Source organism: Primulina huaijiensis, chromosome 5 (assembly GCF_012295235.1).
Source record: "Primulina huaijiensis isolate GDHJ02 chromosome 5, ASM1229523v2, whole genome shotgun sequence".
Lineage (NCBI taxonomy): Eukaryota > Viridiplantae > Streptophyta > Magnoliopsida > Lamiales > Gesneriaceae > Primulina > Primulina huaijiensis.
In genome coordinates, this window is record NC_133310.1 from 6,376,314 (window position 1) to 6,400,104 (window position 23,791).

Sequence of the window (23,791 nt, forward strand, 5' to 3'; positions counted from 1 at the left end):
AAAAATTACAATAAGGGAGGAGAGGACTTCGATATAAAAATTTCTATTTTCTTGATCATTTACATGTTCAATTCTTTTCTAATTTTTTGACTACCTAATTTATTTATTTTGAAAATAATATATATAATTTTTTATGACATATTTAATCAGTTGGTACATTAGCATATAGTATATAAGCTAAGTATAAATTATAACAAGAAAAAACGATACAATAAAAATTGACAAGATAAAAAGAAAATAGAAAATACTTTTTAAAAATTTAGAATGTATACACAAAAGGTCAAAAAAGAAAAAAGGAAAAAAATTAAAAGAAATTATTAATTAAAATATATAAAAAGACCAAAAAAAAGAATAGAATATTATAATTGTGGCCTTAAAACGACATCACAGTCTCTCTTGTGAAGATGCACACAGTAAAAGCAATTTTGAAATTAATTTTTTTTTGGTCACATCATCCTCTACTGTGGGAACGGTACATTAATATGTTTTATTATCAAAATAAACGAGAAAAAAAAAAGGAGAAACATAAAGTCCAAAAATGACAAAAGAAAAAATTATAATATATTTTAAACAAGACTAAAAATGAAAATTTGAGAGAGTAAAAGAAAGATGAAAACAAAAAACTCAAAAAAAATAAAATTAAAACTAAAAAAAATTAAAATAAATATAAAAAAAACTATTTAAAATTTTTTTTTGTCACATCATTCCCTACTGTGGGCATTCCCATTGTAGGGGATCCACTCCCCATTATCAATATATTCATAATTAAGTAAAACTTGTTTTTTTTTTAAAAAATATTTAATACATGACAATAAAATCTATAACACATTCAAAATATAATTTCTGCTTTGATCAAATTTATAAGATTTTTTTTTGTCAGACATAATTGCAACCTTGTGGAATAGAGGTGAAGTTTATCGGACAATTTATTTTCAATGTATAATCTATTAAGTCATATTTTTCGATTTTTACATTGCCTATTTTTTCAAAGTAAGAATCTTAAATAATTTTCCTTTAGTTTAACAACCAATCCTTATATAATTTTTGATAGTAGTATATTATACAAAGTTAATCAATTTTAAATACACATTAAAACTAATCTGATCCGGTGAAGTTTTTTTTTTTTTTTATCGCCTGGATCGAACTCAAAAATCTCAACTATGACAAAAACTTGTGTGAGACTGTCTCACGAGTCGTATTTTGTGAGACGAATATCTTATTTGGGTCATTTATGAAAAAATATTACTTTTATTGTAAATATCGGTAGGGTTGATCCGTGTCACAGATAAAGATTTGTGAGATCGTCTCACAAGAGACCTACTCATGTCTCCGGACCAGGAGTGGAGCGGGGTTGGATCAAAATACAATCATTACAAACGAACACTTCAAATTTTTTAAAACAAGGGCATGAAAATTTGTAAAATGGAACAGATTTTAAGTCATTTTCCTATGCATTTTTAACTGAATTCCACCGTTCACAATTGAATTGACCTGGTCTTTCCCTTTGCCTTTCCATTCCCCTTTCACGCGTACGTAAATACATTCAATTTGTGTGTAATTTCACTCCCATTTCTCCATCAAGCCAATAAAAATGTTAATGCTAGTGAACTGCTCCAACTGCCGCACGCCGCTCCAGCTACCGCCGGGCGCTACCTCCATCCGCTGCGCCATCTGCCAGGCCATCACACAAATATCCGGACAACCTCGCCTCGCCCCACAAGCTCCGGCGCAATCCTATCTCCAAAACACCCCCTCTGTCAACGGCTACCACAACTACTACCCTCTTCAACCACCCCCACCGTCGCCATACTTCCACGCTCCACCAGGCCCTCCCCCGCCAGTCCATGGCACGAAGAAGGCGGTGATCATCGGAATTGCTTACAAAAATACGAAGAGCGAGCTTAAGGGATGCATTAACGACGCCAAATGCATGAAACATTTGCTGGTCTCCAAGTTCATGTTCCCCGAATCCTCCATTATCATGCTTACAGGTAATATATTATCTTTATTTCCTCAGAATTCGGCCGTGTTCTATCTCGATCTTAATCCGGATCAGCGAGGTTAACTTTCTTCAAGTCAACTTTTGAATAAGCAAAGTTTAAGCATCCAACTGTATATGCTTATATCCACTTGCCATGAGAAATATTGGTAGTTGGAAGACTTGGAACAAGTCATTAAACTGATATATATAAACTTTATATTCGAGCTCGAGTTCGGTTTGATAAAGAAACATCACTCGGGTTCAACTAGTGATTTGTGAGATGGAGAAACGAATACTCGATCTCTAGATTTATTTTTCAGTCTATATTTTGGAACATGTTAATGTGAATCATGCGTAGAATTTCAAGAATCTTTGAATTATATTATAAAAATCTGGTAATTATATATGATATTTGGTGGAGAAATATTTAGAATTATTAAACACAAAATTATATATATTTTGTGGAATATATGAATGAATTTCTCACGTGTAAGTTGGCAGAGTTCCATTCCGTGTTATGGTCAACCCATTTAATGGTTTGAGTTATCAAATAAATATTACGCTATTGGTGAGAATTGAAATCCATCACGACTTCATTTAAATGGAAATATTTGATGAATTTGGATTCCAAAATCCTTCAAACACATCCAACTCAGGTTGGGTTTGGTTGGATGAACTTAAAATCCATGAATTTTTATTATAGTTTTATTGTTAACAATGAAATTATAGATTAAATCTTAAATTTATACTATAATTATTTACATGTTAATTACACAAAGTAGAACGAATTTCAAATGACTTCTCGAAAACTACAAATATATATCTGAGATCCTTCGACCCAAATACAACCTCATAAACATAGTTGTTTTGTCAAGTTCATCATCTTCAATTATAAAGCTTTTATTACTAAACCAAGGCATTTTAGAATCCCAATTGCTGGAGTTATTCACATAATTTTGAAATCTGAATGAAGCCTACAAGTTTTAACTTGTGAACTACTAAATCTGATTTCATGCCATATATATTTCAGAAGAGGAAACTGATCCAACAAGAATCCCAACAAAACACAACATTCGGATGGCCATGTTTTGGCTGGTCCAAGGCTGCCAACCAGGGGATTCACTCGTGTTCCATTACTCTGGACATGGTGGCCAGCAGAGGAATTACACAGGAGACGAACTCGATGGATACGATGAGACGCTCTGCCCTTTGGATTTCGAGATCCAGGGATCAATTGTTGACAATGAAGTTAATGCAACACTAGTCCGCCCGCTTCCTCGGGGTGTCAAACTTCACGCGATCATAGATTCGTGCCATAGCGGGACGGTGCTGGATCTTCCCTATCTTTGTAGAATGGACAGGTTGGTGATTTGAACTTTTTATTTCTAGCTACCTTATCATATATGCTCTACCAAAAGCATAGTACTGATAATGCCTCTTTCTTCAATTCTTAGGTTTCCTGCTTATTTATTTTCAAGATTATGATATTTAATCATGAGTATCATAGTTACATAGCTTAGATCTTATAGAGGTTTGAGTAAAAATTGCTAACAATGGACTGTTGGATCAATCAAATTCGAGCTTCAGTAGGTTCACCTTCACCCCTGGTTCACGCTATCATAAATCCTCGATCTGCGCAGGAATGGGCGTTACACGTGGGAAGACCATCGCCCAGGAAACGGGACATGGAAAGGCACCAGCGGAGGCGATGCCATTTCGTTTAGCGGTTGTGATGATGATCAAACCTCCGCGGATACAGCCGTAAGCTCCCATCACAAACTTGGGTTTCTAATACTTTGCTTCTGAACTTGTGAAACTACGTATGATGTTAAAATTGACACAAATTTGGAACAATATGTAGTTACTATCAAAAGTGGCCTCTACGGGTGTAATGACATTTGCTTTCATCCAAGCAATCGAACGAGGACAAGGTGCTACGTATGGGAGTATTTTAACCGCCATGAGGTCTACTATTCGGAGAACCGACAGTGAACTGGGAGGAGGTTCCACGACGAGTCTACTTTCGATGATCTTAACTGGCGCGAGTGCGCCTAGTATTGGACTCACGCAGGTATGTAACCTTATGTTTGCGGGGCTTGACGAACGCATGCAATTCAACATACTACTTTATTCGTGAAATGAGACGACAAATGATATCTAGTCAAAACAAAAAATTATGTTGGGCTTTAAATCGATTATTTTTTTGTTTTGATTATGTTGTTCGCAGGAACCACAGCTTAGTGCCAATGAACAGTTTGATGTCTACGCAAAGTCATTTTCACTGTGAGATTTTTCCTCAGCCAGCCTTAAATCATACGAATTGTGTCCATTCCTGAAACTTTTCTCCTCTTTATTTTCTCTGTTTTTCAGTTATCCGGAACTTTATTTTTCCCAACTTTTAAATTTTTTTTATTTTGTACTTTACAAGAATAAGTTAAATCGGGTACTCTTTATCCTTTAATCTTTTGTTTTTGAGTAAGCTGTCTTATGAGACGGTCTTACGAATCTTTATCTGTGAGACGGTCAACCCTACCGATATTCACAATAAAAAATAATACTTTTAGCATAAAAAATAATACTATTTGAAAAAGAGTAATACTATCCATTATTAATTAAATATAAATACAGAATATATATTTACATATTTTCATAAAAAATAAAAATCAATATCTGTATTTTCCCTTCATCGTCTTTACGCATCCACGCTCTGTTATCAGTAAGTTTTCAAAGGTTTCATCACCTCAACCTGTATTTGAGTTTATAATTTAAATAAAATCATGAAAAATAGAAAAGAGGAGAAAATTTAAATAAAAAATCACTTTACATTATTTTATATCCAAAAAATCAATGGAAAAGGCAATTTATCTAGAAACCATCATACAAACTTCTCACATCCAAAAAATCTATTTGATCACAATCATATATTTATTCGCAAATCATTCTTCCAAAATGTTTTTTTAAAATAAAAAGCTTAGCTTTCATTACTTAAATATAGAATAATTCTTATTCTTGTACTAAAAATATAGAATTGTTAAGAATGGAACTTGGACCTTACTCAACCCCAAAAGCTAGCTCGAGGGGGAGGATTGTCCAAGTCCATATATGCAACATCCAGACATTTTACCCAACCGATGTGGGACAACTAACACACCCTCCTCACGCCCAGGAATGAACATCTGGAGCGTGGAGTTTACAAATGACCCAATTATGGGTAGAATGGGTGGCCTAACTATAGGAGGTCCAACACATTACGGTGGAACCTGAGCTCTGATACCATGTTAAAATTGGAACTTGGACCTAACTCAACCCCAAAAGCTAACTCGAGGGGGGAGGATTGTCCAAGTCCATATGTGCAACAAGAATGAATAAGATAATAATTGTATTTGTCAATATGAAATAAAAGAAAATCTCTATGCATATATGGAACAATTGGGTAGCATTGGAACAGACGAAAAAAGCGACAATAACATTTATATTTTTGTTGTAACATGAAGAACCGTCTAATTAATCGTAAACGATATAATCTTAAAACATATATTTATCATAATATATGTATATAGAAAGAGAGAAAGAAAGAGATAAATCATAAAACTAGAGAGGGCCTTTTTGTTTGCAAGATTCAATCGCTCCATCAAACATTTCTTCAAGTCCATTCTCATATTTGAATTTTGTTTCCAATAGCTTCTTTGATGAAAGGCCAGACAATTTAAATTATGGAATATCTTTCCAAGAATTGCTTATTTATAAATTGAGATAACAGTTGAATCGTGGATTCGAGAGCAGAGCAAATTAATGTATCTCCCCTTGGAATTTGGGTACCAAAATTTTGTTTGCTTCAGCATAACTCAGGAAGTGTGCAAAATAGGATGGAAATTCACAAAAAGAACAATTAATAAAAATTCACAGGCCCCGATGAGATGTCTGTTAGAGTAGATGCCCTGCAAGCCAACTTATGGCTAGGGATTTTATTGACTCAGTTGTAATTAACAATCTTTATTTTAATATAATTCATTATTTTATGGTTTGTTATTTCTTTATCTGTATACCCATGTTATCAAACATAGATAAAGACCTTGATTATACTTTAATACAAATGAATCGTAATTCGATGTTGAAACTCGTTTGTAAACACTGTATGATCTAAATTCGTAGGGAATCAACAAGAGCTAATCCGTTTATACCGGATTAGTTAGAGTCCAGTGATTTAATTCACAAAGGTATAATTTTAAACATCCTATGCATGTTTAATTCCTGAAAATCATACGAATGTCCAAAAGAATTATTTTGTTTTCAAAATAAAATAAAAATTTTAAACTTCCGCTGCGTTTGGGCACGTAGAAAACCGAGATCCAACAGTGGTATCAGAGCCAAGGTTTTTTCTAAATCGTATGGTTTTGATATTGAATAATTTATTTCTAACCATACAAAAAAATTATCAGAAAATAGATGCACCATCAAAATTATTTTTTTAGAAAACAAAAAAAAAATTTTTTTAATCTGCCCGGAACTGTTCCGGGCAGTTTGTGCGCGCAGGGACGCGCACGGCAGCGCGCAGCGTGCGCCAGCGCTCGCCTGTGCGCGCCTGCGCGCACAGGGGTGCCGCCACTGCCCGAAACGTTCGGGCAGCGGTCGGGCAGCGAGGGCGGCTGCCCGGGATCGTCTCGGGAAGCGTGCTGGATGATGGGCTTGAACTGTTTGGGCCTAGGGTGCAATTTTCTGATTTTTCAAATTTTTGGGCAAAATTGATATTTTTGAAAATTGATTCAATTTTTATTTTGAAAATTAATTTTTAAAATTAATAATTTTCTTGTAAAATAAATAATTAGAATATGATTTTAATTATTTATGGTAAAAATGAGTTTTTACAAGAAATCAATTATTATTGATTTAATTGGAAATTAAATAAAGGTGTTTATTTAATTTATTAAATTCTTTAATAATTGTGGTGGTTAGTGATAAAATTATTAGATATGATTTATCAGTTAATTAAATTTGTTTAATTAATTGATGTTAATATTTGATATTAAATGCATGAAGGATGATCGAGAGCCTTGACCAATGTGTTAGGTGTATGTTAGGATATTTTACTGTTTTTATTCATTTTGTTAATATTTGATATTATTAAAGTGGGCCTGGTTTATGGCCTGTTCCCACCTCCATGAGATGTATCCCTTATGTGCCATGGTTATTTAAATGTAATCATTAGAAATAGTGGGAGATCAAGACTGGAAGATGGTGGACCCGATGCACAAGATGAAGACATGTAAAATATTGGAAGCTTTTGTAATAAGTTGCATTTGCATCCCTGCATTCACCTAGGTTTGGACCTGGATCCATGTATGGCTCACATGGATCTGATAGTGTTGGCGATCGATCATCCTTATTTCTTGTTGAATGTCATATTATGATATATGTGATATATAGTAGTATGCATGTATGTATTTTATTAAATAATATAGTTGCATGAATCCGGCAAACATACAAACTCATGGCACGCGTTTTTAAAATTAAAATGATGAGACAATTTTAAAATTAAAATCCCTCATTTTGAATAAGATTCAAAATTTATATCAAACCGAAAAAGTAAAAATTAAAAGAGTTTAATTTTTCCTTGTCTTCCATCAACCGTGGTTGCATGTTGATCGCTACCCGCGGACAGTGTCTGGCCCATATTATTGGGGAGGCCTGGACGTCGGAAAGATGTGACTTCCACTGGACGGATATATGATGTGAATTGAGTGGAACTCCCATGACTTCGGCTCATATTATTGGGGGAACTCATGGCGACCGTCTACTATAATTCAATATTGATGGGTTGGTTTGACACGTGAAAATAAACGACGTCATATTATTGGGTCCTTATTAAACATGATGCAAAACACGCGGAGGTTGCATAGGGATGCAATTGGATTCTACCTTTGAGAAATTATAATTGGCTGATATTCGGGATTATAATTGGCTAATTGGACTCTACGTGTCTACTAAGGAAATACGATTTCCCTTTTTCATCAGAGGGTGGTGGAAATGTCAAAATAGTGGGAGGGAAATTTATAAAATGAAAATCCATATTTTATATCTTAGAATTATTTTAAAATTATCAGTAACTATTATCTGGTTTCATTTTCAGTATATTTACGATGTCTACTCGTAACCCGCTCTCAATCATTCTCGATCAAAACAAATTGACTGGCCCTAACTATCACGACTGGTTCTGAAATTTAAAGATTGTTCTGAACTTCGAGAAGATTGCGTATGTGCTTGATAAGAAGCCACCAAAGGAGGCATCTCCTGATATCAGTAGGACTGAGTTAGCTAAGCTTGAGAAATGGTGGGACCATGATCTTCAGGCTAAGAGCTACATGTTGGCTTCTATGTCGAATGAACTTCAGAGAAGGTTCGAGGAGGCGGTGAATGCTGCTGACATTCACCTTCATCTGAAAGAATTGTATGCTGTACAAACTCGTTCAGAGAGACATGCTACTGTTAAAGAACTCATGACTACACGCTTGCGAGACGGGGCTTCGGTCCATGAACATGGTGTTAGGATGATTGGGCTCATCGAGAAGTTGGTGGGACTCGACTTGGTTATGCCTAGTGAGCACTCGACTGATATTCTATTGCTGTCTTTACCTGCCTCGTTCGATGGATTTGTGGTTAATTTTAATATGAATAAGCTTGAGGCCACCCTTGAAGAGTTGGTCAATATGCTCACTAATTATGAGGCAACAATTAAAAAGGAAAAGCCTGTTCTTCTGGTGGGTTCTTCGTATGGTACGAAAAAGGGAGTCCCAAATAAAGACAAGAAACGTTCTGCCCCTCTAAAGAAGAACAAGCCAAACAAGAAGCCATACAAGAAACCAAATCCGGGGCCCACAAAGCCTGACAAGTCAGAACAAATCTGTTTCCACTGCAACAAGCCTGGACATTGGAGGCGTAATTGCGCGGAGTATCTTGCCCAGAAGCGTTCTGGCCATGGTATGTTTTATATTGAAGTTAATGTTTCTATTAATTCATCTTCTTGCGTATTGGATACCGGATGTGGTTCTCATCTATGCAATGAGTTGCAGGTGATGGGAAGAAGCAAGAGGCTTAGAGATGGTGAGACCTTTCTAAGACTGGGAAATGGAGCAAGAGTTGCTGCCACTGCCATTGGAGACGTTACTTTAATTTTGGACAATAGTTTTAAGTTGTTTTTGAGAGATGTTTTATTTGTTCCCGAATTGGTTAAAAACATTATTTCTATTTCTATGCTTGATAGAGATGTTTATTCTTGTGTTTTTGCTAAAGGTGTTTGCAATTTATACAAGAATGAATGTTTGATTGGAACTGAAGAATTAACAAACGATCTCTATAACTTAAAATTAAAAGATATTCCGTTGAACAATATCCAAGCGCGTACGAAAACAACAACAAACAAAAGAAAAATAGAAGATCCAAATCCCGCACAAATATGGCACGCTAGACTAGGTCATATTTCCCAAAGAAGGATGCATAAGCTAGTGGGAGAAGGCATGTTTGACCTGTCAGACATAAATTCTCTACCAACTTGTGAGTCCTGTCTAAAAGGAAAAATGACTAAAACTCCATTCAGTAGAAACGTGGAACGTGCACATGGTCTACTGGATTTGATCCACACGGACGTTTGTGGCCCGCTAAGTGTTAGCACAAAATTTGGGCATTACTACTTCATTACCTTTACTGATGATCATTCGAGGTATGGGTACGTTTATTTGATGAAATACAAATCTGAAGCGTTTGAAAAGTTCAAAGAATTCAGATCTGAAGTAGAAAATCAGCTACAAAGAAGTATTAAAGCACTTCGATCTGATCGAGGTGGAGAATACTTGAGTACTGAATTTTTGGGTTATCTAAAAGAGAATGAGATTCTCTCACAGTGGACTCCTCCAGCAACACCACAATTGAATGGTGTTTCTGAACGTCGAAATCGAACTTTGATGGACATGGTTCGATCTATGATGGGATTCGCTGAATTGCCTACATCGTTTTGGGGCTTTGCGCTTGAAACTGCGGCAATGTTGTTGAATAATGTCCATACCAAAGCAGTGGATAAAACACCATATGAGATATGGATGGGAAAACCTCCCAAATATTATTACTTGAGAATATGGGGATGTCCTGCTTATGTGAAGTAGACAGTGGGAGACAAATTGGATAGCAGATCCACTTTGTGCTACTTTGTAGGATATCCAAAGAATTCTGTTGGATATTTTTTCTATCATCCTAATGAGGCAAAAGTGTTTGTTTCGAGAAATGCCACCTTTTTGGAAAAGGAATTTCTATTAGATAGAAAAAGCAAGATGATAGAACTTCAAGAAATTCAAGAAACTCCCTCAACTATAGAAGTTGAACCCATTTCCCAACAACCAGTAGTTGAAGTACAAGCTCCTAGAAGGTCTGATAGGGTTATTAGACCACCTGCAAGATATACACTTCTTCATGAACAAGGTCATGATGAGCCTTGTGTTGGATGTGATCCAATGAACTTTAAGGAAGCAATATCTGATACTGATTCATCCAAATGGCTTGAAGCCATGCAGTCAGAAATGGACTCAATGTATTCAAACCAAGTCTGGACATTAGTGGATCCACCTGAGGGAATCGTTCCCATAGGATGCAAATGGATCTACAAAAGAAAGCTTGGGGCGGATGGGAAGGTAGTGACCTTCAAAGCAAGACTGGTTGCAAAAGGTTATACTCAAAGGCAAGGAATTGACTATGAGGAAACTTTTTCACCAGTAGCTATGTTTAAGTCCATTAGAATACTACTAGCCATAGCAGCATGGTATGACTATGAGATATGGAAAATGGATGTAAAGACTGCATTTCTCAATGGAGACATCAAAGAAGAAATTTATATGTCTCAACCTGAGGGATACACATCAGTAGGAAGTGAGCATAAGGTATGCAAACTTCAGAGATCTATATATGGTCTCAAGCAGGCGTCAAGGAGTTGGAACCTCAGATTTGATAGCACAATCAAAGAGTTTGGTTTTGCTAAGAATCCCGAGGAACCATGTGTGTACAAGAAAGTTAGTGGGAGTGCAGTGACATTCCTTATACTTTATGTTGATGACATCCTACTCATTGGGAATGATGTAGGATTACTGCAATCAACTAAAGTATGGTTAGCAAGTAAATTCTCCATGAAAGACATGGGTGAAGCATCATATGTATTGGGAATACAGATCTATAGAGATAGATCAAAAAGGATGCTAGGACTCACCCAAACCACTTATATCGATACCATTCTGAAGAGATTCTCTATGGAAGAGTCCAAGAGAAGATGCTTACCAATGTGTCATGGTGTTACTCTATCTAAAGCTATGTGTCCTAAAACTGATGAAGAGATAGAGATGATGACATGTATTCCATATGCATCAGCCATTGGTAGTATCATGTATGGTATGAGATCAACACGTCCTGATGTTGCTTACGCTTTGAGTGATACAAGCAGATATCAGGCGAACCCTGGTCAAATGCATTGGAAGGCCGTGAAAGATATTCTGAAGTACTTGAGAAGGACTAAGAACTTGTTCATGGTCTATGGGGGTGGAGAATTAAAATTAGAAGGCTACAATTATTCTAGCTTCCAATGTGATGTAGATGATTTGAAATCGACCTCTGGTTTTGTATTCATGCTTAATGGTGCGGCTGTCTCTTGGAAGAGTTCCGAACAAGACACCGTTGCGGATTCCACCACTGAAGCTGAGTACATTGTTGCGTCTGCTGCAGCCAAAGAGACAGTTTGGATGAGGAATTTTGTCCAAGAGTTGGGCCTTATTCCTAATGGAGTTGATCCAGTCCCGATGTACTGCGACAACACTAGTGCCGTTGCGCAAGCAAAGGAACCAAGGTCTCATCAGCGATCCAAACCTGTACTGAGGAAGTTCCACATCATCCGGGAGATTGTGGGAAGAGGAGGTATATCAGTCGAAAGATTCCCCTCTACAGATAACGTTGCTGATCCACTTACAAAGCCCTTGCCAGGACCATTGTTTGAGAAGCATCGCGAAGCAATGTGATTAAAGTTTATGGGTAGTTGGCTCTAGGGCAAGTGAGAGATTGTTAGAGTAGATGTCCTGCAAGCCAACTGTTGGCTAGGGATTTTATTGACTCAGTTGTAATTAACAATCTTTATTTTAATACAATTCATTATTTCATGGTTTGTTATTTCTTTATCTGCATACCCATGTTATCAAACATAGATAAAGATCTTGATTATACTTTAATACAAATGAATCGTAATTCGATGTGGAAACTCGTTTGTAAACACTGTATGATCTAAATTCGTTCCTAGTCGATTCAGCCGCCCGAAACAGGGATAAAGGTCGCTTGAGCTCGAGACTAGCATCTGTGATGTTGTGTACTGCGTTTCTTGGTAAGGGCATAGAGATGTCCAAACATGCAGATGGGTAGTCATATGATGATTATACCGAACAACCCTCCCTCGGATTTTCCAAGTGGTTATCATTCATCGAGAGGATAAGTCCGTGGTTATGATTGTATACCATTAGTCCTTACGACCCGGGACAACACTGAGGCTCTATATGCTAGGGCTGTGCTTTGACTCGTTTACGGGCTCCAGGAGAGTCATCAGGTGGCGAGGTTGGGTACAGTTGCGACACATATAGGAGCCAGTGCATTGTAGTCGGGGATTCACCGCTCACCTACGGGTGTGGATATCCTATGTGACCTGATGTTATAATAGTGCATGGAATCTCTGTCCACNCTTACCATGATCCGATGGGTGCAATCAGAAATGAGTTCTGACATTCTTAATCAAGGTGTTGATGAAAAGAATGGGGCTAAATAGGGTAAGCCCGAATAAAGGATTATGTCCTGAATCACAAAGAGTTGTGAACCCACGGCTAGCTGTATCCCTGAACCATTGAGGGTCACACAAGTACTGGATTGTTTGTTCCCGTTGAGAGAATAAATTCAAGAAGTTGAATTTATATTATATAGTAAATTCAAGGAGTTGAATTTATGATAATTAAATTTTGAGAGAATAAATTCAAGTAGTTGAATTTATAAAATTTGAGAATTTGATTTATTAAACTCAAATGTTGGGTTTATTAAATATTAAATTTTGGAAGTGATAAAAATTCAAGGAGTTGAATTTATAATTCAAAATAATAAATTCAAATGTTGAATTTATAATGTATTTAATTTATTAAGCTCAAAAGTTGAGTTTATTAATTAATAAATTAAATAAGGTGGACATGTTTAATGGGCTTGTAAGAGTACAAGTCCATCATAATAAATAATTAAAGTTTTAATAGGCCTTGATTAAATTATTTAAACTAGTTGGACTAGCCCAATTAATTAAATCAAGCCCATTAATGTTAATTATGTCATGAGGCTATTATTTAATTATAAATAACACATGTTAAAAAAAACCCTAGCCTACCACAACACAAGGTCTTCTAGACTTTCACTTTCAAAGCAAAGAAAACGGCCACAAAATTTTTTTGAAAGAAAATTTGAGTCATCTCTCAATTAATTTCTCTCCTACGCAAAACTTCTTCCATATTTTCTAGTGCAAATTGGAATAGGAATAAACCATCCAGTCGTGGACTTGATAGGAGGATTTCATCGAAGAAAGTTCGTAGGGAATCAACAAGAGCTAATCCGTTTATACCGGATTAGTTGGAGTCCAGTTATTTAATTCACAAAGGTATAATTTTAAACATCCTATGCATGTTTAATTCATGAAAATCATACGAGTGTCCAAAAGAATTATTTTGTTTTCAAAATAAAATAAAAATTTTAAACTTCCGCTGCGTTTAGGCACGTAGAAAACCGAGATCCAACAATGTCTACACTCTTCTATCAGAAATTTTGGCATATTGTGGGACATGATGTAACTGAGGCCATATTGCATATTCTGAATGACAATTCCACCTTTGAGTCATGGAACGAAACACTGGTCACGCTGATCCCTAAAACGGCAAATCCGATGCTTATGAAAGAATTGAGGCCGATTTGTATCTGCAATGTTTGTTACAAGATTATATCTCGAGCCATAACCAATCGGTTAAGACCGGTGATTTCAAAAGTAATTGACAAGTTCCAGAGTACGTTTATCCCTGGTCATCAGATCATAGATAATATAATAGTGGGATTCTAAACTATTCATTGGATGAGTACCAGAAAATCTAGAAAAACAAGTTGGACAGCATTAAAGCCAGACATGAGTAAAGCTTATGACCGCGTGGAGTGGGATTTCCTACAGAAACTAATGAATCGCTTGGGTTTTGCAGATGAGTGGATTGACAAAATCATGAGATGTGTGAGATCGGTCAAATACTACTTTCGGATCAACCAAGAAGTGGTAGGACCTGTAATCCCTACCAGGGGACTGCGACAAGGAGACCCGCTATCACCATAACTATTTGTATTATGCGCCTATGGGTTATCTGACCTCTTTAACTCATATGAGGCGAGGGGATGGATATGATGGGTGCGAATTGCTTCAACTAATCCTTCTTTTCTCACTTATTTTTCGCAGATGATAGTTTGGTGTTCTTCAGGGCTTCGACGAAGGAAGGGGCTAGGGTGAAAGAATGTCTATCTCTTTACGAAAGAGCCTTAGGTCAATTGATAAATTACGAAAAGTCGGCACTCTCTTTTTGCCCAAATACAAACTTACTTCTTGTTGACATGATCAAACGGATTTTGACCATTCCAGTGGTCCAAAAACATGATCTCTACCTAGGTCTGCCTACGATTTCATTGAAAAGCAAGAGACTCCAATTCAGATATTTGGTGGAAAGAGTTGTTAAGCGAACTCAAGGATGGGGACAAAAATGTTTCTCGGTCGGGGGAAAAGAGGTCCTCATCAAATCTATATTCCAGTCTATTCCCACTTATGCTATGTCTTGTTTCAGAATTCCTAAATCAATTTGTGAAGAGATTGAGAAAGAATGCACAAAATTTTTGTGGGGCGTGGAGAATGGAATGAGGAAAATGCATTGGCGGTCCTGGGATTTCCTTAGCAAACCAAAAGCAAGGGGAGGACTTGGATTTCGGAAAATGGAAGAATTCAACCGAGTACTCTTGGCAAATCAATTATGGCGATTACTACGTAGTCCAGAATCTCTAGCGGCCCAAGTCCTAAAGGGACGTTATTTTACACATGGAGATATCATGAATGCGGGGATATGTAATAATCCATCATTTATTTGGAGATCTCTTATTTGGAGTAGGGTAATTCTCGAGAAAGGATTGATTTGGCGAGTTGGGAATGGAAAATCAATTAAAATCTTTTAGGATAGTTGGGTACCAAGTTTGACATCGAAAATAGGTATCCCAAATGGGTCATGGAATAGAGAAGCGACAGTGGACTCCTTGATTAAGAATGGAGTTTGGGATACCACATTAATCAGGAACAACTTCAACCCTTTTATTGCAAAAGAAATAATAAAGATCCCCCTTCCAGCTCAAGACTCGAGTGATACAAGATTCTGGCGGTTTGATCCCAAAGGTCACTACTGAATGCGAGATGGTTCTCGATTACAAAGAGAACTTTTCTTACCACCAGACAACCAGTTTGAGCATTCAATGCAAAATGGTGGTATTTTAATTGAAGTCTTCCTACCGCCAAAGGTACGTATTTTTTGGTGGCGAGTATCGCATGACATCATACCTACAAACCAGAATCTTTTTTACCATCATGTGCCGTTTATTAGAAACTGCTCATTTTGCCATTTAAAGCCTGACTCTACATGCCATTCATTATTCTTCTGTGAGTTAATCAAACGGCTTTGGAAGGACACTGAATACTACCAAGTGATGAAAGTAGCAAAAGAGGCTTGTACGATGGACTTCTGTTGGTGGATGAGTGAGCAACTATCACGGGGTGAGTTCGAAAAATTTGCTATACAAACTTGGGCCATTTGGAAAGAAAAGCTAGATATCTTTCATGGTAATGATAGGCCTTTGAACGAATTGAATATTACTTGGAGTCGAGCCTTTCTCTCAGAATTCCAAGATGATAGACTTGCTGATAGAACGACTACTAAGAAGCACTCTTCGGTCAAGAAATGGAAGAAACCAGAAAAGACTGATCTAAAGTTGAATGTTGATGCATGTGTTAATGAGAACCTGAATCGATACAGTGTGAGTGGAGTACTTCGAGACAATCAAGGCCGACTACTTTTGGCCTTTGATAAACAAATACCAAAACCTATTTTAGTGCTTATGGGAGAACTAGAGGCCATCAAGGAAGGTATCAATATACTATATGACAAGCAGTTCCATGATGTTCAAGTAACAATAGATCCCTTTTTGGCAGTGCAAGCAGTCACAAACTTTAAGGAAGACATTAGTTACGCAGGTCTACGTGTTTCAGAAATCATAGACCTTATACAAGAGCCCATAGTTTCAGATTTTATTCATGAGAATAGATTGGCTAATAATGTAGCTCATAACATTGCTCATTTTTCTTCTTACTACCATTCATCCTTTGTGTGGATGAATGGCGAGTTTCTTTCGTGGTTAGTAAATCTTGTGAGACATATATTTTATCTGGGTCATTCATGAAAAAATATTACTTTTTATGTTAAGAGTATTATTTTTTATTGTTAATATCGGTAAGATTGACCCGTCTCACAGATAAAGATTCGCGAGACCGTCTCACAAGAGACCTACTCCATGGAAATTATCGATGGGCTTGAGGTACTTGCTTGTATGCACGACAGTTGATTATATTAGCATAATAATTTTTTCTTCTCCTACCAATAATTAAAAATTCAACTAAATAAATAATGCATTATTTCATATATATATATCTGTGTGTATATATATATGTGTGTGTGTGTGTGTGTGTGTGTAAATTGAATTTCTACAATATAATGTTTGATGCGATGACGTCAAAGTAGAATTAGTAGATTCCACATTTTATGGTTTTTTCTTGTTTATTCAATTTCATTTCGGTTATTTTTATAAAGAAATCATTCAAATCAAATAAATAGAATTTTTTTTCAATACAATTTATTTTTTTTGGCGGGTATATATTAGATTTTCTGAATAAAAACTTCATATAATTTTGTAAAAAATTAAATGAAAAATCGGTTATTTGGATACTTATTTTAATTTAAATTATGACGGATTGGTTTTTAATGAAAAATTTGGCTGGTACATGTGTTATTTGTTAGATTGTAGAAATCCAACCCAACCGGACTGATTAAATATTTCAGTTGGTATCTAAATAACCAAATTGCCAGAAAAAAGAATTTGAACAAGAAGTTTTATTTAGAAAATCTCATATAAAATTTATTTTTGTAAAAATTTAATTATATTAATAAAAAAAACTTAATAATCTAATTAATTTCGTTAATGCGTGTAATTTAATTTAATCTCTCAAATACAAGTGTTTTGATTCTAAACTNTGTTTAAGAAAGCATATCCAAACACCTTTTCTTTAGCCATTGGAGCAAAGTAACCACGCAACTATGAACCTCACTCTTTATATATATACTAGGTGTAGGTACCTCAAATTTTTGAGGTGTTCACCCAAGTTTTAATGCAATAAATGATAAATTTTGTTTATGTTTTAAAGAAAATAAATTTGAGTTTATATTTGTATATATTTACTTCTATGGGTTCTTTTTTTAATACATTACAATTATGTAGATATAAACTAAACTAAAGTAGTTGTAGTTTTTTTGGTAAAATAATATAGGAAACAATATATACTTTGAGGTTTTTAAAGCAATTATTAAGTTTAATTTATTTGTTGAAGATCGATGTAGAGTTTAGAGGGAGGTGAATAAACTCTTTTCTTGTCTTCTTTTAAGTTGCTAAAATCCTGTTAAAGATTGTAGCTAGTCATGTTCAAGTGTGCAACTAACAAATCACAGAATAGTGCGGAAACCATCTGATGGTTCGGTAATTGAAATGATAAAAACAGTAGGCAGTAGACAGTAGTTGTTTATGAAAGTTCGAAGATGAAATCTTCTACGTCTCCCCTTCTTCTGTTTCCAGAAGGTATCACTAAAAGACTTTGGATTTTACAGTACACACTATTACACACCCACTTCAGCAGGACTTACCCTCTGCCTACTGAAACTCTTAGTATATCAACACGATAATATGTAATCAAGATTCTGGAATAGACCCTTTTCCAAATTACAAACTCTTCTCAACAAGATATGAATAGTATGAACTGTTTATGAAGAGTTTGAGAAATAGCAGCACAAAATGATCTTCAACCGATCGGATATATGCTATGAAGCGTGTGCTATTTTTCTGTATGTCAAGCTTTTTGTAGGATAAGAGAGTTTTTGTGCTCAAAATCAACGTTGTGAGTTTTGCAATCTGTATATCACTTTATCAACGTTGTTCTTGTATATTTATAGAAGTTTTGATCCCAACGTCTATAAACAAAACGGCTTCTTTGACTTCTGATATATTCAGCTTTAATACCTGAAATAGGTCCTGCAGAAAAGCTTCAAAACAATCAGTCTTGTTTTATACCAAAATTGGTAAGACGTAATAAATGACTTCATACAGAATTAATGGTGCAATTAATGCTAGTACTTGATAAAGTAACGGTAACATTTAAGGCTAGTTCCTGTTTATGCGAAAGACGTAAAGCTACTATGGTTTGGACTGCATTCTACTTCTGTTTCCTAGAGTTCAAAGTTCTGCTTCTGGATATCTTAGACTTTAAGTTCTGCTTCTGGTTATCTTAGACTTTAAGTTCCGCTTCTGGTTATCTTAGACTTTAAGTTCTGCTTAAGATTACTGCTTTTATATTTCCTGAAGATCTGCTGATTTTAAGTCTCATTGCCCATCGCCACAATTAAGTTATGTCTAACAATTTCTCCCTTTGTGGTGATGCCAAAACCTGAATATTAGCAGAAAAATAATGGCAAGATAAAACATAGTTATATTAAGATAATTAATCGAAAGTTTTAATTATCGGTGCCAATGTCCCTGTAAATGGTTTCTTCAGCATCTTGATTTCTTCTGGCAGAAGATTCTGCTATATCTCCAGTTGTTCTTCCTTCTGGTTCTGCTTCCCCCTTTTTGGCATCAAAGGCCAGTACTCGAGACAACAAACCATCCATACGGCTAGAGAGATTTAGAATGCCATTGTTGAGCATTTCCAGATATGGTGCCTGATTAGATACTCGTTCATTGAGAGCATTGAGAGATTGAGACTGGGACTCAATCTTGGCATCCATAGATTCCAAGGTGGTGGAGACTGAGCGAATAACCTCATCATGGTCGGTGAGTCATTTGAGTATGTCAGTTTGACCGAGTACGATGATCCCTTGGCTTCTGGAAACATTTTGTTGAAAGACAATGGTCTCAGCATACATTTTTCTCACAGATTCTGCCGTAATAGATAGTTCCTTAGATATGCGGTCTCGAAAGAACTTAGAACCACTGACTTCTCCAGCATGTTCACGAGATAGCTCCTTTACTATTTCAGAGAGATTGTGGAGATCCTTTTGCAAGGTATCAATCTCAAATTCAATATCAAACCGTTCCGTTTCTGGAGAAGGAGTTCTGGTGATCATACGCTGCTTGAGTTCTGCGGTACGAGCAGCAGCTGAGTCAGAAATGGGTAAGACCAATGCAGTAGAATGTTCTAGTTCAGTTGGAGCAATGAGAGGAATCACATTCTTGGAACCAGCAGAGGTGCCAGGTTCAACAGGGCTCAAGTCTGGAGCGGCAGAAACAGGAGGTCCTGCATGAGTTTCCTCATCAGCAAGTGGAGCAACAGAAGGTTCTTCAACCATAGGTTCAGGCGCCGTACTATCATCTTGATGAGTAGCTTCAGTGGTCTCTGGTGGTTGCTCTGAAGGGATAGAATCAGATGGAATATTCAGTAGATCCTTTATTTCTACTTGATATTCAGCAGAGAAGTTCTCAAGATTCGGTAAAGGATAGACATCTGATGTTTCCACATGCTGAGGTTCAATTTGAGCTTCGGAGAGTACCACTTCATTAGCTTGAGTTAGTGCAGCAGCCGTCGTAAGAACAATAGATTGAATCACTTCATCTACTGAAGCTAATTCTCTAACAGAGATCAAAGATGATGATTGAGCAGGCAGGTCCGGTGATGCAGGAGTACTAGAGACCTTGGCTCCGGAAGAACTGTGATCCTTTCCTCAACTGTTTGTGTCTGTAAAAGTTCGGGCACCATGCCTAACCTGTAAGGCAGAGGCTTAGCAAAAACCTGTTCTTGAGCTTGAATTAGCTCAGCCAAAGTCTGCAGCTGACCAGTCAAAAGCTGAATGATATCCTGATCATGAGGAGCGGTAGGACTCATTGGATCAAAATTTGACTTTAAAGATGTCAACACAGAGTCCATCGCCTTTTGTTTCAATTGATCAAGGATATAATTTCTCCGATTCATGGCTTCAATAACATTCTTTGTTTTTGCAATGGCAAAAACTCTTTTCTCATGCTTCACGATCTGAGCAAATACGCTTGCAGTGCGTAAGTGAGTGAAAGGGTGAAATGCTCTCATCTTCAGCCATTCATCAAAGAACAACATGTCTTCCCTGGCAGATTTTTCAATCTCTTGAAGATGAAGTTCAATACCAGTCTGCACTGAGGTTTTGGAGCGTTGAAATTGATGTTCATCAGACATCTTTTCCTTTCTTTTGCCTGTAGGAATAGGCAGTGAAGCACGAGTAGTTGATGATCGACTAACGACTCTCGAATCACAACTCCAGTAGTAGGTCTAACATTCGGTTCTGATGTTGATGCTGGTGGAGCAGTAAAAGCCATTGGTTTGATGAAAGAGAAGGTAGTAGTCGATTGTGAAATAGTAGAAGTAAGTGCTGGTTGGGAGAGAATTGCTACTAGTTCTGAAGCAGACTTGGTTTTGGTTTGAGTGGCTTCTGGAAATACTTGTCTCAACGGAACAGTATCCAGATCAGCAATGGCCACATTTTTCTTAATACGGATGGTGGTTCTCCACTTCTTTTTGCTGGGTGTTGCTACTGGAATAGATGCTTGAGTAGGAGCTGTTGATTCTTCAGATACAGTTTTATCCGAGTCAGTCAAAACAATTACTCTCTTTCTTTTAATTTTCTTTTGGGGAGCATGTCCCTCGGCTAAAGTGTCCCAAATTTCCTTTTTCATGGAAACAAAATCGACCACCGTTGGTTTAGGCCTCAAAGCAAGCACATTATCGGCATCAGCCATAGTTACATAAGAAGCATCTTGATCAGTAGTGAATGGAAAACCAGCATCATTCAGCATCTGACTGATTTGAACAGCAAAACCAGTGCTCTTTCGTGAAATCATTTCTCTCATAATTTTGAATAAAAACCAACTCCAATCCACCTTAATATTCGAGGTGATTGCCACCATCACCTGAACTTTTTCTTTTGTCAAACGATCAAAAGTACCAGCTTTGACAAGAAGTGCCTTTGTCACAATGTCAGCAAGCACTTGGTATTCCATCTTCAGAAGCTTCTTGAAACAAGAGGGAGAGAGTTCTTCTCCAGAAGCAGAGAAAGAAGTAAGAGCAATAGACATTTCTTCCTTTGAGATACTTGATAGGTCAGAGGTGCCTGAGAGTGGAAGAAAGAAAGTTGATCCAAGTAATGGAGCATCAATGGCAATAGATGCATCTTCCTGAGAATGAATGATCTGTCCATCTTGAACAGTTGCTTTGGCGAAGAATTCCAGAAGTGCTGTCGTATAGATGATAGCAGGTGCTTCCAAGAATCTTCGAAGGCCTGATTTTTCAACAGCCTTAAACATTTGTACAAGACCTTCATCTTTAATAGTAAAAACCGATGAAAAATTAACTTGATAAGCATTGAGAATGTAAGCTCCGGCCATTTTTCTGAGATAATTTCGTTGAAGATTATGTTAGACAATAGAAAGCAGTAGCAAGAAAGTCTGGAATCGTAAATGTGAAGAGGAATAAGAGGCGGTTAATATTCAAAATGTACAGCCGTCAGTGTAAACACAAGGACACGTGTCAGTATGTTTACGGTTGAATATTTGAAAGGTTATGCAGAGTGTCAGAAAAGTTATTTTTCAAAAATGAAAAAGAGCGGGCTGTCTAATGAGTTACTAAAAAGAACATAAGAGAATTTGTCGTATTATGATAATATCTACTGGAAGTTATAATGTGCTGAAGTATTGTCAGCATTATTGACAAAATCCAGTAGATACTTTGTCTTATCGAACAGACAAAACTCTCTTCTGCTTCTGATAAAGCACGAAAATATGAAAGATTACTGTTCTCCCTGAATCTATGCAATAAATGCGAAGATACGAAATCTGAAGGAATAATAAATGATTCTTGGTATCCGTGCAAACAGTGAGCCGTCGTTTCGGCTTCTATAAATACCTGCAATTTTACAAACTGAGTCATTCAAGCTTTTATCAAATCAACACAAATGAGTAGTTCAAGTGACTTCTCGGAGACTTCTCCTGAGTCTGAATCAACAGAGGAATTCCAAGGACAACTTCCAGCCTTTCGTAAACAGAAGTTTGAAGATATTCTTTTTCAAGATATGAAGACTTGGAAGAAATTCCTTGGCGTATAATCTGAACAATTAGTTAGATTGTTCTAAATTATTAGGTTTAAACTGTGGAATTACCCCTTTCACAAATCATGACCATGCAAAAAGAGGGGATTACAGCAGTTTTAGTTAGATTCCTGTTGAAGTACTCAGTGCTACTGAAGTACTTCAAACTGATGATATCAACAAATGTAGTAGATAAACGCAATGTAATGTATCTGGTTTTGTAAGAATTTTATTTTGTCATATTTTCGTTTATCTACTGCTTTCATTGAAGGTTATAAAACAAGGGATATGAAAAACTTAGTCTGGGTAAATTGGATGAATCAAGAGACGTTTCATTTGACTTGACACTCTTCAACTTCTTCAATCATTAAATGTCACATGTCTATGAGTAATACAACAAGAATGTTAGATAATATCAGTTCGATATGTCTAGTTCAAGCACTTCTAACGCTTGTAGCAGTACGCATGTCATTGTCACAGATGAAGTGTTTCCTTATCTGGAAGACTTGAAGAAGACTATTGAAGAATATGTCTTGGTAAAAGTCATGTCTTCATGGTTCAAGATTCAAGATCTTCAGAATTCTTATCAAAATGGTTTTACATTTACTCGTTCTCAAAGAGCAGTAGCGAGACGATATAAACAACAGTTTGATGTCAATCATGTTACAGAGCTAGCAACTGATCAAGTTCTTATGCATGCGATGCTGTGGAAGAAGTGGCATCAGCTAGAGAAGATCTCTTTTGCTGAATCCTTCATTAGTTTAAGAATCCATGAACTGAATAATTGGATAGTTGAGTGGCAGGAATTTGTAGGTTCTGAACTGACTGCTGTAACATGGCATAGATTATTTCCTCAAAAAATTTTAATAGATGTAATCTTGTCTTCTTATTTTTCTGCAAAAATTCTACTGTTAAATATTGACAAATAACAACTAAGTTAAATAAATTAAACCAAGTACATTTCGAAAGTAAGAAAACTTATTTTCAGGCAGAGGTTTTGTAAAGATATATGCTGCTTGTTGATCAGTAGGAACGTATTCCAGACGAATATCCTTCTTCTGTACATGATCTCTGATAAAATGATGTCTGATATCTATGTGCTTAGTTCTGGAATGAAATACTGGATTTTGCGTGATTGCAATGGCACTGGTATTGTCACAGAGGATGGGTGATTCAGAGGCTTGAACTCCATAATCTTTAAGTTGTTGCTGTATCCACAGTATTTGAGAGCAGCAACTTCCAGCAGCAAGATACTCTGCTTCTGCAGTAGACGTGG

The 23,791-nt window shown here is 36.4% G+C and overlaps 2 protein-coding genes across 2 annotated transcripts; both read left to right on the forward strand.

The window, feature by feature from the left end:
* Positions 1 to 1,506: 1,506 nt before the first annotated feature.
* On the forward strand, positions 1,507 to 4,419 carry LOC140977842 (metacaspase-1-like). The gene is made up of 5 exons (XM_073442575.1): positions 1,507 to 1,991; positions 3,012 to 3,342; positions 3,622 to 3,742; positions 3,843 to 4,052; positions 4,209 to 4,419. Exons 1-5 carry the CDS (start codon positions 1,592 to 1,594, stop codon positions 4,266 to 4,268), a joined length of 1,122 nt encoding a protein of 373 aa, XP_073298676.1. The 5' UTR covers positions 1,507 to 1,591; the 3' UTR covers positions 4,269 to 4,419.
* Positions 4,420 to 15,499: 11,080 nt separating this feature from the next.
* Positions 15,500 to 18,640, forward strand: LOC140977589 (uncharacterized). Its single transcript, XM_073442345.1, has 3 exons — positions 15,500 to 15,610; positions 15,719 to 16,500; positions 18,571 to 18,640. The coding sequence occupies exons 1-3, from the start codon at positions 15,500 to 15,502 to the stop codon at positions 18,638 to 18,640; spliced, it is 963 nt and encodes a 320-aa protein (XP_073298446.1).
* Positions 18,641 to 23,791: the final 5,151 nt, after the last annotated feature.